The following is a 12,276-nucleotide window of genomic DNA, read 5'->3' as shown; positions in this document are numbered from 1 at the left end:
AGTCAGTATAAACCCTACATATTAATTCTACTCCATCAAATTGGGTTTGCCCAATTTGAAGGAGTAGAAGCTAGTTATTGCAATCACTGTAGACAATCGTGTCACTGACATATCAATCTCTCCTTTTGAAGCTCTTCTACTCAGGTGCTGTATGCATGTGCCTAATCAAGTGCATCAATTGGAGAGGCCCAAGCTGAGGATTCAGCCACCATTTCAGATGAAGGATACACAGAAGGACAGTTTGTCTTAAGTATGAGGGGAAAACCATATGTGGGACAAATTGTTGACATAAGTATGGAGGGGCAAGAGACTGCATTTATTATCAAGATCAGGAAGTTGTTTGTGGCATATCCCAACCTCAGTAAGGCAGTCAGTTTGCTACTCTCTCCAAATTTGACTGGCTTATGTACAATGAAATCTATATGAATTGATTTATTTATGGATCCACTCAGCTACCCTGTATGTTCACGGTTTATATGTTTTACTTATATTAATACATATTGCAGACCAGTTTTGAATTGAAATGAAATGAAAGTTGATACACAAACATATGTTCATATGGTTCGTACGATATTAAAAAATGTTTTGTTTTATTGTTAAATATCAAATAAATCAATAAAATTTGAATTTTACCTTCCAGCATTAAAGAGTGGTTAAATATTTCCTGCCATATGAGTGATCAGTACTCACCAATAAGTAGGATAATACATGGTTTGCATAGACACATGGCAACATTATCATATGGTGTGACACTATATAATTTGGTGTGACATTCCAAATTGTGAAAATAACATACCTTTATCAATGATAAAACCTGAAAATGTTCATGGAATACATAGAAAATAGTATCAGCAAGAGTCACAAATATTTTTATAATTTTATAGCAAGGTTTGTCACAATAAATAGAAAATATGTTGAAAGACCGATGGCATAGGTCTCACATTGAGCGATGTTTTAGAAAATAATACACAAATGTAATTCATTTTCACAAAACCAAAATGGATCACAGTTTAGTTATGATAAATGACTTTGATAAAGTGAGTAACTTAAGAAAGGTATAATCCATTTTCAGTTTATATACAATTATTTTCATGTCACACCATATGACGATTTTACGGACTAATACAACAAATTGTCACATAAATTCTGATTCAAATTGAAAATCTAAAAACAAAATATGTTTCTATAAAGATGAGAGTTAGTAGAACAAAAGTCAACCATTTTTATGCCTGTTATTTGAAATATTTGAAAAAACTCTTTTCTGGTATATATGTCACTGACCCACATATATTTATAATAATAATAATAATAATAATAATAATAATAATAATAATAATAATATATATAAGGCAGTAATTTTCCTTTCAATGAACCTAATGATGACTTAACATAGCCCAAGTAAATTTAAGAAGAAAGGTAGGCTACTTACTGTAAATAAGTGTATTAATGATGTCACGTGCTGCCAATCCATTTTTTGTAAAGCTGAAGGTACTTTATTGTCACATAGCTACATGTCAAGGGAACAGTGGGCAGCCATTTACAGCGCCCGGGGACCAACCATAGACAGTATATCATATAAGGGGACCAACTCCAGATCTAAGCCTTGATCAAGCGCACTGACTGGAGAACCTACATGTTTTTTGATGGTGGGGGTTTGTATTGTTTTACTATTTACACAGATATTTTAGGTATACATCATTATGTCATTTACAATACACAGCATTGTTTTAATGATATTTCTAGGGGGGGGGACAACCCTTAGATGGGGGGGGTCCTCAGGGGAGCAGCATCGGCCAGCAAAGAGAATGCTCATGGACGAGTTATGTCGGATGAAAAAGAGGAAGGGATGGTCTGCGATGAACATGACGGGTGGACTCATGTTCAGGCAACAGTCAATTATGCTGGCAGCAGTGACAGCAGCAGCCTCAGTTCCCTTCTCGTTGACCTCCACAAAAGCCTTGTGGGAAACTTTTGACACTACCAGGTCGTTGGCAGGAGACATGCCTGTCACACAAGAGAACAAAAAAGATTACTAACTATAATAGAATGTAGGTCTCACCCTACGACATGAATGGAGTAGATTGATTTGGGAGAACCTATGTATTAAGCTGTTGTCTACTGACAGGAGACAGTTCAGGTTCCAGCTGCCTGTTCTTTAAATGATTATGAATATATCTGATATGATCCAGGCACATGTCCTACCAGAGAAGTCACTCTTTGCTCCGTCAAAGGCATCCACCATGCCCATGCTGACCAGGACTTCCTTCATGTCATACGTCTCCTCCATCTTGAACCGAGGCAATCCCACCTGGACCTCAACATTATTCATCATGTCTGGACGAGTCCACTCCATAAAGTTCTCATAGGTCAGCTGCTTCTCCAGCTGGGGGTGGACACAGAATCAATTATTAGTTTGTCTGTCTCTGTTTTATGTGTGTGTGTGTGTGTGTGTGTGTGTGTGTGTGTGTGTGTGTCTTACCTTCTCCAGACCTGTTGTACTGTCCTCCATCTCATTGGGTAAAAAGATGAGCATGCTGAGCTCCTTCAATTTGTAAGGCATCTCTAGGATCTGTTCAAAAGAGGGTTTCAAACACAGCAAAAATATATATATATATATATATATATATATATATATATATATATATATATATATATATATATATATATAAAAACACACACACACACACATACTGGTCTGACAACTGTTTGGTTATTTTTGTGTATTAATAAAATAGTTTGTGAGATGGCATGCAACAAATAAAACATTAGTTTCACAGTTACTGCATGGTGAATGGATCATAACCGAAATCTAATCCTTTCTCCTTTGAATCATTCACATTCCATGGACATTTCAATAAATTATTTTAACAAAGGTTATGAAATGATTGGTTTAATTCAAATTGCATCATTACCTTGCAGTTGACTTTAGGGTTGTCGGAAAAAGGGAACCATGTTTTCTGGTGCATCATCTTCACTGGCTTGGTGTCATTCTGAAAACAGCAGCCAGAGGAATGTGTAAGCTTAAAAGGTGCTGCAGAACAAATGGAAGTGGCAAGCAGTGCTAATAATTTAACCTCGCAGAACACGGGAGTTAGAGTTTAGATTCTCTGCCTGAACTTGACCCAACCCTTTGATAATTGTGCAACCAGGCCAGATTGTGTCAGATATCTTCTGAGTGCTCTAGCAGCTGATATGGTCTCTCCTATATCTGGCGTGTTGTCGGCCAGTGCGTCAGCATGCAGACCGTGGCAAAGGACAAGAAAGTCTCCAATATGGCTTCAGGGCTTTGATTATGTTGCTGCCTTGATCTGTTAACCACACTATTTGTCTGAGGGATAGGGTTGAGTTTTTTTTTTACGTTTCTTCATTCGGATCCATTTGCGATCCATTCCATTCTGAATAAACAGCGCTGTTTGCATGCTTCGTCCTTGTTGCATTATTCCTTAAGATAATTCTAAACAGATTTCTGTAGTTCAAACAACTCGGAAGTGTAGTTGAGAACGTCAGTTACTGTATAATGGCCCACGTATTAAAAAATTGTCGGGTTTAAAATCAGGCTCGGGCTCATAATCACAGTTAGGCCTAATGTGTCAAGTCGGGCCGGGCTCGAGTAGGGTTGGGCTTGATTTTTTTGGGCCCGAGCTAAGCTTTAGTCTACGGCTGCCTCGATCAGTTAGTTTGTTTACACTTAAACTAAGATAGATTTTTGTAAGTGGTAATTTTTCTATGTGGCTAAAATGCATATTGCTCCTCCAAAATGGCGACGGGCCGACCGCCATCTACACTGACTACGGATACAGGAAGTACCTCATCCAATTTCTGACAAATGAGCTATTATTAAGTAATCAAATTTCATCCTCTTTGTCCCTGGTTTGCACAATTCTATGTGGTCAGGTTTCCTGCCACGGCCCTGATGTTGACCTCTTTTCATTCACACTTTTTCACCACTTTCAATGAAGAAGTCAGGATTAGTGTCTATGACGTAAATGGTTTATGTTACCATAATACAGATTTAGAAAAACATATTTACTGGCTTTAGCTGACTTTTGTCAATCAGTGTTAGTCAATTCAATGCTTTCCTTGAGCAGTGTTACCTTGTTGAGTCTAAACTGAGCATCCTGTGTGGCATACTGCTGAAACTGCTCGTTCCAGTCGCTTTTGAAGTACATGGCATTAACCAGCACCAGCCTGCTCAGGCTGTCCACGTCACCCTTGGCCAACAGATCCTTAATTTTATCTGGTAAACAAAATTGAGACATAAGTGAAGCAATGGCACACAACTGAAAGCAAGTCTGAAGTGTTGAAAAATGGCTGCTGCTATGTTTCCATGTGTGTTGTGTGTGTATACGTTAGTGGTGTAAATCACACATTTTATCACTTAAAGATGAGATACATATCAATATTTTCACTTTGTATTTATAATATTGGATCATTGATGATTGAATCAATATATCGATCCAGATCGATGTATGGTTACACCCCTAATGTTAGTGTGTATGATCCACCTTGAGTCTGCTTCTGCACCCACCTGTTGATGTTGAGCCTGGCGGCCTCTGAGTCAGCTTTGAAGTCAACAGTCTCCAGCTCTGCGTTGTAGTACTTCTTGGTTTTTCCTAAGAAATCCTGGAACCATCAACAACACATTTACTGATTCTGATCACCCAAACATATTAATCTCTTTGCTTAACTTTAGTTAGTGGAACTAAAAGTCACTACAGCAAGAAGAGCATTTTCACAATCATGCTGCTGCTGTCCACTTCCTCATTCATCATTCCTTCTTACAGATCTTAAATATTCCCATGAGTGACTCTCACACCACACATACTCATGAAGATGCATACACACACACTGAAACACACACACACACACCTCAACAAACTGGTAGGACTGCTCCCCGTACAGCCTGTTGGCAACACTGAGGGCATACGGAGCATCAGCCTTGTTGAGCTCACTCAGCAGTTGGGCAAAGCTAACATGGACGTCATCCTGACAATCCTTGGTTTTCAGGCACTGTGGACAAAGGAGACAACTGTTACAGAGATGCACTGAGCACTGACAGACCAGTCTAATATAAACAGTATATTAGACTGGGCATCTTGCCTGTTAAGTGATGAGAGTATAGACCAAATAAGCCAAGTTTTCCTTTAAGTTGTTGACTTTAGTGCTCCATGCTGTTGGGAAGTCGTAGGTGTACAGATTTAATTATTGGCAAATTATCAAAGATGTTTATCAATATTAATAAAGTTATGAATATGGTTATTAATAACTTTATCAAATCAACAAACAATCAAAACAGGGCACCACCCTGAAACGTCAGAGACCAATAATCAAACTGTGAAACAGTCTCATTAGGTGGTGTTCCCTTTAAAATACAGATCTTAACTTGGTTAATCTATCTGGTATACTTTAAAGGAACAAAAGGAAGGGTGAATTCGAGCAACGACCTGTTTAACCAGCTTATTACAATAAATACACAAATAATCACAGGCAACCGCTATTTAAAATATAGTAGAATTTATTAAATTCAAAATCATCAATGGCAATCAATAATCCTTCGATCAATTAAAACCAATATACCCTTTTTTAAACTACAACAAAACAAAGCAAAAACAAACCTCTGTGAGACACTGTGTTTGTGTGTGTGTGAGAGTGTGTGTATAGAGAGGGAGAGGGGGAGAGAGAGAGAGAGAGAGAGAGAGAGAGAGAGAGAGAGAGAGAGAGAGAGAGAGAGAGAGAGAGAAATGGAGTGAAAACACACTTGGAATAAATAAAAGGCACCTTGAGTCTTGATTTTTGAGGTTCTGACAATGATCACACTCTCATTCAGTACAGTAGCTAACTTCTTCCCAGCGGGAGAAAAGAAATGTGGCATTTACAGTTTTAAACCAGGCTACATTAGTCGATCACAATAGCAACAGTATCGTGATCAAATGATACATTCACAGAAAATAGATTGGACTCGATGGTCCGATCAGATTAATAAATCAAGCATGAAGCAATAGCAGCATGCAAAAGCTGCATCAATAGTATTAATCTAAAATCACATTAATGTCGTAACAAGTGGCAGCATTAGCCTTACTGACATTAATAAAACACACTGTTCCTCTGTCGGCACCAAAGTGCTTCTGGAAAACTGTTCGCCACCTCAGGAGGGGGAAGCGGGGAACCATCCAAGCTGTGTACAGTAAGGATGGGACACTGTTGACCTCAACTGAGGAGGTAATAGGGCGGTGGAAGGAGCACTTTGAGGAACTCCTGAATCCGACTAATACGCCCTCTATGTTAGAGGCAGAGCTGGAGGATAATGGGGGATTGTCGTCGATTTCCCAGGCGGAAGTCACTGATGTAGTCAAACAACTACACAGTGGAAAAGCCCCGGGGATTGATGAGATCCGTCCAGAAATGCTCAAGGCTCTGGGTGTGGAGGGGCTGTCCTGGTTGACACGCCTTTTCAACATTGCGTGGAAGTCTGGGACGGTGCCAAAGGAGTGGCAGACTGGGGTGGTGGTTCCCCTTTTTAAAAAGGGTGACCAGAGGGTGTGTGCCAATTATAGGGGTATCACACTTCTCAGCCTCCCTGGTAAAGTCTACTCCAAGGTGCTGGAAAGGAGGGTTCGGCCAATAGTCGAACCTCGGGTTGAGGAGGAACAATGCGGATTCCGTCCTGGTCGTGGAACAACGGACCAGCTCTTCACTCTCGCAAGGATCCTGGAGGGAGCCTGGGAGTATGCCCAACCGGTCTACATGTGTTTTGTGGATTTGGAGAAGGCGTATGACCGGGTCCCCGGGAGATACTGTGGGAGGTGCTGCGGGAGTATGGGGTGAGGGGGTCTCTTCTCAGGGCCATCCAATCTCTGTACAACCAAAGCGAGAGCTGTGTCCGGGTTCTCGGTAGTAAGTCGGACTCGTTTCAGGTGAGGGTTGGCCTCCGCCAGGGCTGCGCTTTGTCACCAATCCTGTTTGTAGTATTTATGGACAGGATATCGAGGCGTAGTCGGGGTGGGGAGGGGTTGCAGTTTGGTGGGCTGGGGATCTCATCGCTGCTCTTTGCAGATGATGTGGTCCTGATGGCATCATCGGCCTGCGACCTTCAGCACTCACTGGATCGGTTCGCAACCGAGTGTGAAGCGGTTGGGATGAGGATCAGCACCTCTAAATCTGAGGCCATGGTTCTCAGCAGGAAACCGATGGAATGCCTTCTCCAGGTAGGGAATGAGTCCTTACCCCAAGTGAAGGAGTTCAAGTACCTTGGGGTTGTGTTCGCGAGTGAGGGGACAATGGAGCGGGAGATTGGTCGGAGAATCGGGCGCAGCGGGTGCGGTATTGCATTCAATCTATCGCACTGCCAGACGAAAAGAGAGCTGAGCCAGAAGGCAAAGCTCTCGATCTACCGGTCAGTTTTCGTTCCTACCCTCACCTATAGTCATGAAGGCTGGGTCATGACCGAAAGAACGAGATCCAGGGTACAAGCGGCGAAATGGGTTTCCTCAGGAGGGTGGCTGGCGTCTCCCTTAGAGATAGGGTGAGAAGCTCAGTCATCCGTGAGGAGCTCGGAGAGAGCCGCTGCTCCTTTGCGTCGAAAGGAGCCAGTTGAGGTGGTTCGGGCATCTGGTAAGGATGCCCCCTGGGCGCCTCCCTAGGGAGGTGTTCCAGGCACGTCCAGCTGGGAGGAGGCCTCGGGGAAGACCCAGGACTAGGTGGAGGGATTATATCTCCAACCTGGCCTGGGAACGCCTCGGGATCCCCCAGTCGGAGCTGGTTAATGTTGCTCGGGAAAGGGAAGTTTGGGGTCCCCTGCTGGAGCTGCTCCCCCCGCGACCCGACACCGGATAAGTGGACGAAGATGGATGGATGGATGGATGGATGGATGGACTGTTCCTCTGCCCAGAAACTTAAGCCTCCTTACTGTGTGTAGTCCGTTAAGTTCCACGTAGGACCAAGTGTATCTCGCTGCAGCCTGTGGGAAGGCGGGGCTTGACATCAAGCCAAACTCACTACTGGATGGTTCCAACAATGCTATGCATTTCCATACATTAGGTTAAATTATGGTGAGTATGCAGTATGCTCACTTTTCTTTTGTAATCTTTCACAATATTATCATTTCAAATGACTGGAGTTGTTTTCTTAGAAACATGGTGGATTTAGAGTAAGGTCCTGCCCCTCCCACATTCTCACACTTCCACCAGTCCAGTCATCTGGGTGTGGCTTTGCTTTAGCAATTCTTTAGAATTGTTTTTTGTCAATTTGTTATTGCCAAGGCCCTTCTGTTGTTTCTTCTGGTGCACTGTGTGAGAGGTTTTATTCTCATCAAGGTGTAAAAGTGTAAATCACATATTATTCTATTAAAATTATCTTACTGATAATCACTAGATAGATAACGTAAGCTTGACAATGTGTTTCCCAAAGGAACCCTATACTTCCTAATAATTTAGAAATTAATTCTACAACTATCTACATTGTACATGGGAGAATAGTAAGAGTGAAAGCTGTGATTGTAATGATTATAACAAGTCATTCATATTTATTGTCTAATTGGGAATAATTGAGTTCACAGTTTTTTTCGATTGCTAGACGACAGTGGGCCCAACTGGAGTCACATGTGCAAATCTCTAACTCCAGTCTGCACAGCAGCAGTTCACGTGGACCAAACTCTAGTTCGTTTTTCATTGCTTGAACACAGTTTTCAAAACTCTACACACTTATCCCATGACTTTAACCACAACGTGCACAACACCGTAGATTTACAGCACTTTGTTCAAATGCTAACACACTGCTGTCAAAACTGTTAACCACACATTCAAAACAGAATAGATGTCTGGTGCCTATCAAACACTGCTGATTGGAATTTTAGCTGAAAGCCTAAGCAGGTGTCTTGTTTTAGACTAGTTAGTGAACATATATGGTATTTATATAGAGAAAGCTCAGAAAGCCTTTTTTTGTATACAAACACCAAATAAGAATGAAACAATTATACACTGTACCGTTTGAGAGAAACAGGTAAAAGAGCAAAGATACCAACATGTCCAGGTAAGATGTCTGGGGTTATGTACACAGCTATAAAAAAAAGAAAAAGTGAAATACACTATATCTTTACAACAGTAAAACTGCGTGCTTACTGTTTTTCAGAAAGTAATGGAGGTGAAAGCAATAGAAACACCACATTCATTTGTCTTTAGAGATGATGCAGACATCCAATGTGATGAAGAAAACTTGCCACATGATGCTGGAGAGAGGCAGGATTAGTCACACTATTCTTTGGTACTGTTACGTATGTACCCCAGTAATTCCATAAATTACCAGAGACAAAATACTATATTGAAGAAAACTGCTGATTTTCATTCCTTCTTGTTTACCTTACGTAAAAATTGGTATGTTATACAATCTATATATTTTCCTAAAATAAACTATTGAGTAGTGTCAAGTCACTCAAATTGTTCAAAGTGTAAAGATGAGAAAGTTTGTAATTTCTGTATTGGTGTTTGATGCTAGTGTTTTTACCCTCACTGTGTGTTATCTCAGTGAGGATTGTTCTGAGCCGTGTGTTAAGAGTTGTGTTGCTTTGAATGAGTTTTGCAGGTGATGTGAACTGTTTAGCTCAGGTGACTGTTGGTAGTGCAGAGTGGCTTGAGTTTTGCACGTGTACATTTGACTCCAGTTGTGCCCACTGTCGCTTAGCAACTGAAAAAAACTGTAATTATAGAGGAGTGCAAATATTCTTCCAGCTGGCATCCATTCAGATACTCAACAAACAAGTCTTCTAAGACAGGTGCTGGGTTAACTTTATGGTCATTTTAGAAGACAGTTTGTGGTGGTGTTTTATTAGCAATTTGGGCCGCTTCACAAAATCACTCTGAACCAGCCTGCGATGTTAATCTGTTACTTTTATGATAGTTAGTGTGTGTGTGTGTGTGTGTGTATGTATTATACCTCTGACATCTGTGTGGCTGTGTTTCCTCTGGCCCCCAGCATCACCATAGCCAGGGCTGAAGAGATGCTGAAAGGGGAGTAGAAGATGTTTGCCGTCTTGTTGTCATCTCCAAACTTTTGGAGCAAAGCCAGAGAGAAGGTGGTGTTGGCCTTGGACAGAGGGGTTGGAGATGCCATTGTGTCTGACACACAGGAAAGAGGACAGAGCATTAATTATTACAAACTTAAAATAATGTTATTTATCTTACTAATAGCTCACTCTCTCATTGGGCCAAACTCCACTGAAATATTTGTTAATTTACAATTACATGGAAAGTCTCTGAATGTAAATATCTGATCTATTGAGACCATTTCTGAACCAGTAAGACTCAGTCTTTAGTTCAGCAAATATTAAATAGACCAAGCAGAGTTAATATAGTGTAAATTTTATAACAATTGGTTCACCTACCAAAACCTTTGCCCACCAAAATATATTAGTAACAACAAAAGTAAAGTAGTGGTTAATAATTTAACATAATGTTGAAATTAGCTGCATCGTTGGAGGTGTTTATTTACCAGCAGATTGTAAATATATTTACAAAACACCACACGTGTGAAAGTGTCTTTTTTAATGTGATATGGTAGAAAACACAGGTGAAATGGATAGCAAAAATAAAGTATTTATGTTACATTAAGTAGCTATATATAAAAGTATACTGTACCTACATTACATAAACCAATTACTATTCATAACACCAGACAATGAGGATAAAAGTTCTTCTAGTCTGGATCAATTTAACGTCACTGCTGTTACACCAACTAATATGCAATCTAAATGATCAAATCTCACCGTGACAAAATGAATGAGACTCCTCCTCTACTTACCGACTTCTCTGGTGCTCCTCGAGTAATAAGGACTATTTCCTTTTCACAGGATGACTTCTGTCTGAAGCTTTATATTAGTTTCAAGCTGACTCCTGACCATTGACTGTAAATAGTAACAATCTATGCTCCTGACACACCCTGAAAACCAGTCAAATCCCATCCTGTTAATGTGTAGCGCCCCCATCTGTGGTGGTTAGGGATAAAGTTTAGGCAGTTGTCGAAAATGTTTCTTATGTGACATATACCTCCCGTTACATTTGAACTGGTCAGACAAGACACTTGCATGTACATTTAATCCCCTTAAAAATGTTATTTCAAATACAATTAGACCTTTATTCTTGAATAGTGTAACAACTCAAGATTTGAAGGTTCAACCAGTTTTTTTGTTTTTTTTGTTTTCTTGGAAGAAGGTTCGAGGTTCTTGGACCCCTAATGAGACTCATCCTCTACTTACCGACTTTTCTGGTGCTCTTCGAGTAATAAGGACTATTTCTTTTTCACATGAATACTTCTGTCTGGAGCTCTAGTTTCAAGCCTCTGACAGTTCCTGACACCTCTCTTTTCTTTATACATCCATGCTCCTGACACGCCCTGTGAAAAGACGAGTAGCGCCCCTAATAGACATATATACTCCCAGTCAGTCTAGGAGCGCCTCCTCCGTGATTAGGCATCAGGTTTGGTTCAGGTTTAGGCAGGGGGAATTATGTATCGACGGGGGATAAGTCTTCGATACAACAAGACAAACCAGATTAGCAAAAAGTAAACAGATTTCTGGTAATATTCTTGTCATGTTTTGTTAATAAACGATTCGTTTTTTAAATAAACTTCAACAACTAGGAAGTTATCCGGAAGTGCCTTTCCTAACATTTTTCTTCTTTTCTGACTTGTAACGTTACTCAGGGCACCAACGTAGCGATGCATTAACCCCACCTAGTGTGCTGGAGTAGGATGCATTTACTGTGTTCCTGACATATACAGTATTATATGGTCCCTTTGTGTACTCACAACAACAAATCCCTTCTCTACCTATTTTATATTTATTTCATACATTTCCCATTGCTATATTATGCAGCATATCTCTGGTTATCTGCATAGTGTGGATTATTCCCTGCATTTTAATATGCAAAATGTTTCTTATGTGACATATACCTCCAGTTACATTTGAACTGGTCAGACAAGATGCATGTACAGACTTGAAGGTTCAACCAGTTTTATTTTCTGTTTTCTTTTAAGAACATGAATTACTCTTTTGCTCTCAGGGAAGAAACACCTGCAGAAATAGGGCACTAAAAATAGTTCCTGTAATATACTTATTATTTCTCATATAGAATTGATCATATAGCATTATACTACTGTTTCTCCAGGTTAAACAGTAAATAATATGATAAAGACTTAAATGTTTATTGTGAAACATTTTCATTCAACAATGAAGTTTGCATGGCATTTACATGTTTCTTTAAGAATGATCATAACAACAAAAAACAG

General features: G+C 40.3%; 1 protein-coding gene across 2 annotated transcripts; it reads right to left on the bottom strand.

The window, feature by feature from the left end:
* Positions 1-1,607: 1,607 nt before the first annotated feature.
* On the bottom strand, positions 1,608-11,647 carry LOC114548986 (leukocyte elastase inhibitor-like). 2 transcript variants are annotated; one of them, XM_028569056.1, is made up of 9 exons: positions 11,246-11,647; positions 9,928-10,109; positions 4,870-5,010; positions 4,506-4,623; positions 4,095-4,237; positions 2,913-2,990; positions 2,480-2,569; positions 2,203-2,383; positions 1,608-2,004 (listed from the first exon to the last, which is right to left on the bottom strand). In XM_028569056.1, the coding sequence occupies exons 2-9, from the start codon at positions 10,102-10,104 to the stop codon at positions 1,685-1,687; spliced, it is 1,248 nt and encodes a 415-aa protein (XP_028424857.1). In that variant the 5' UTR covers positions 10,105-10,109; positions 11,246-11,647; the 3' UTR covers positions 1,608-1,684. The 2 variants fall into 2 exon arrangements, with proteins under 2 accessions (XP_028424857.1, XP_028424858.1); XM_028569057.1 differs by lacking the exon at positions 11,246-11,647 and adding an exon at positions 10,792-11,203.
* Positions 11,648-12,276: the final 629 nt, after the last annotated feature.

The sequence above is a fragment of the Perca flavescens genome, chromosome 22 (genome assembly GCF_004354835.1).
Source record: "Perca flavescens isolate YP-PL-M2 chromosome 22, PFLA_1.0, whole genome shotgun sequence".
Taxonomy (NCBI): Eukaryota; Metazoa; Chordata; class Actinopteri; order Perciformes; family Percidae; genus Perca; species Perca flavescens.
This window is presented reverse-complemented; position numbering and strand designations above follow the sequence as displayed.

What these genes read in the sequence shown, in the direction of transcription:
- LOC114548986 (XM_028569056.1), bottom strand. Translation starts at nt 10,104, where the DNA reads ATGGCATCTCCAACCCCTCTGTCCAAGGCCAACACCACCTTCTCTCTG. An exon ending in CAGCCACACAGATGTCAGAG is followed by an intron (nt 5,011 to 9,927) that starts GTATAATACATA and finishes CTTTGTCCACAG; the next exon opens with TGCCTGAAAACCAAGGATTG. An exon ending in GTACAACAGGTCTGGAGAAG is followed by an intron (nt 2,384 to 2,479) that starts GTAAGACACACA and finishes GTCCACCCCCAG; the next exon opens with CTGGAGAAGCAGCTGACCTA.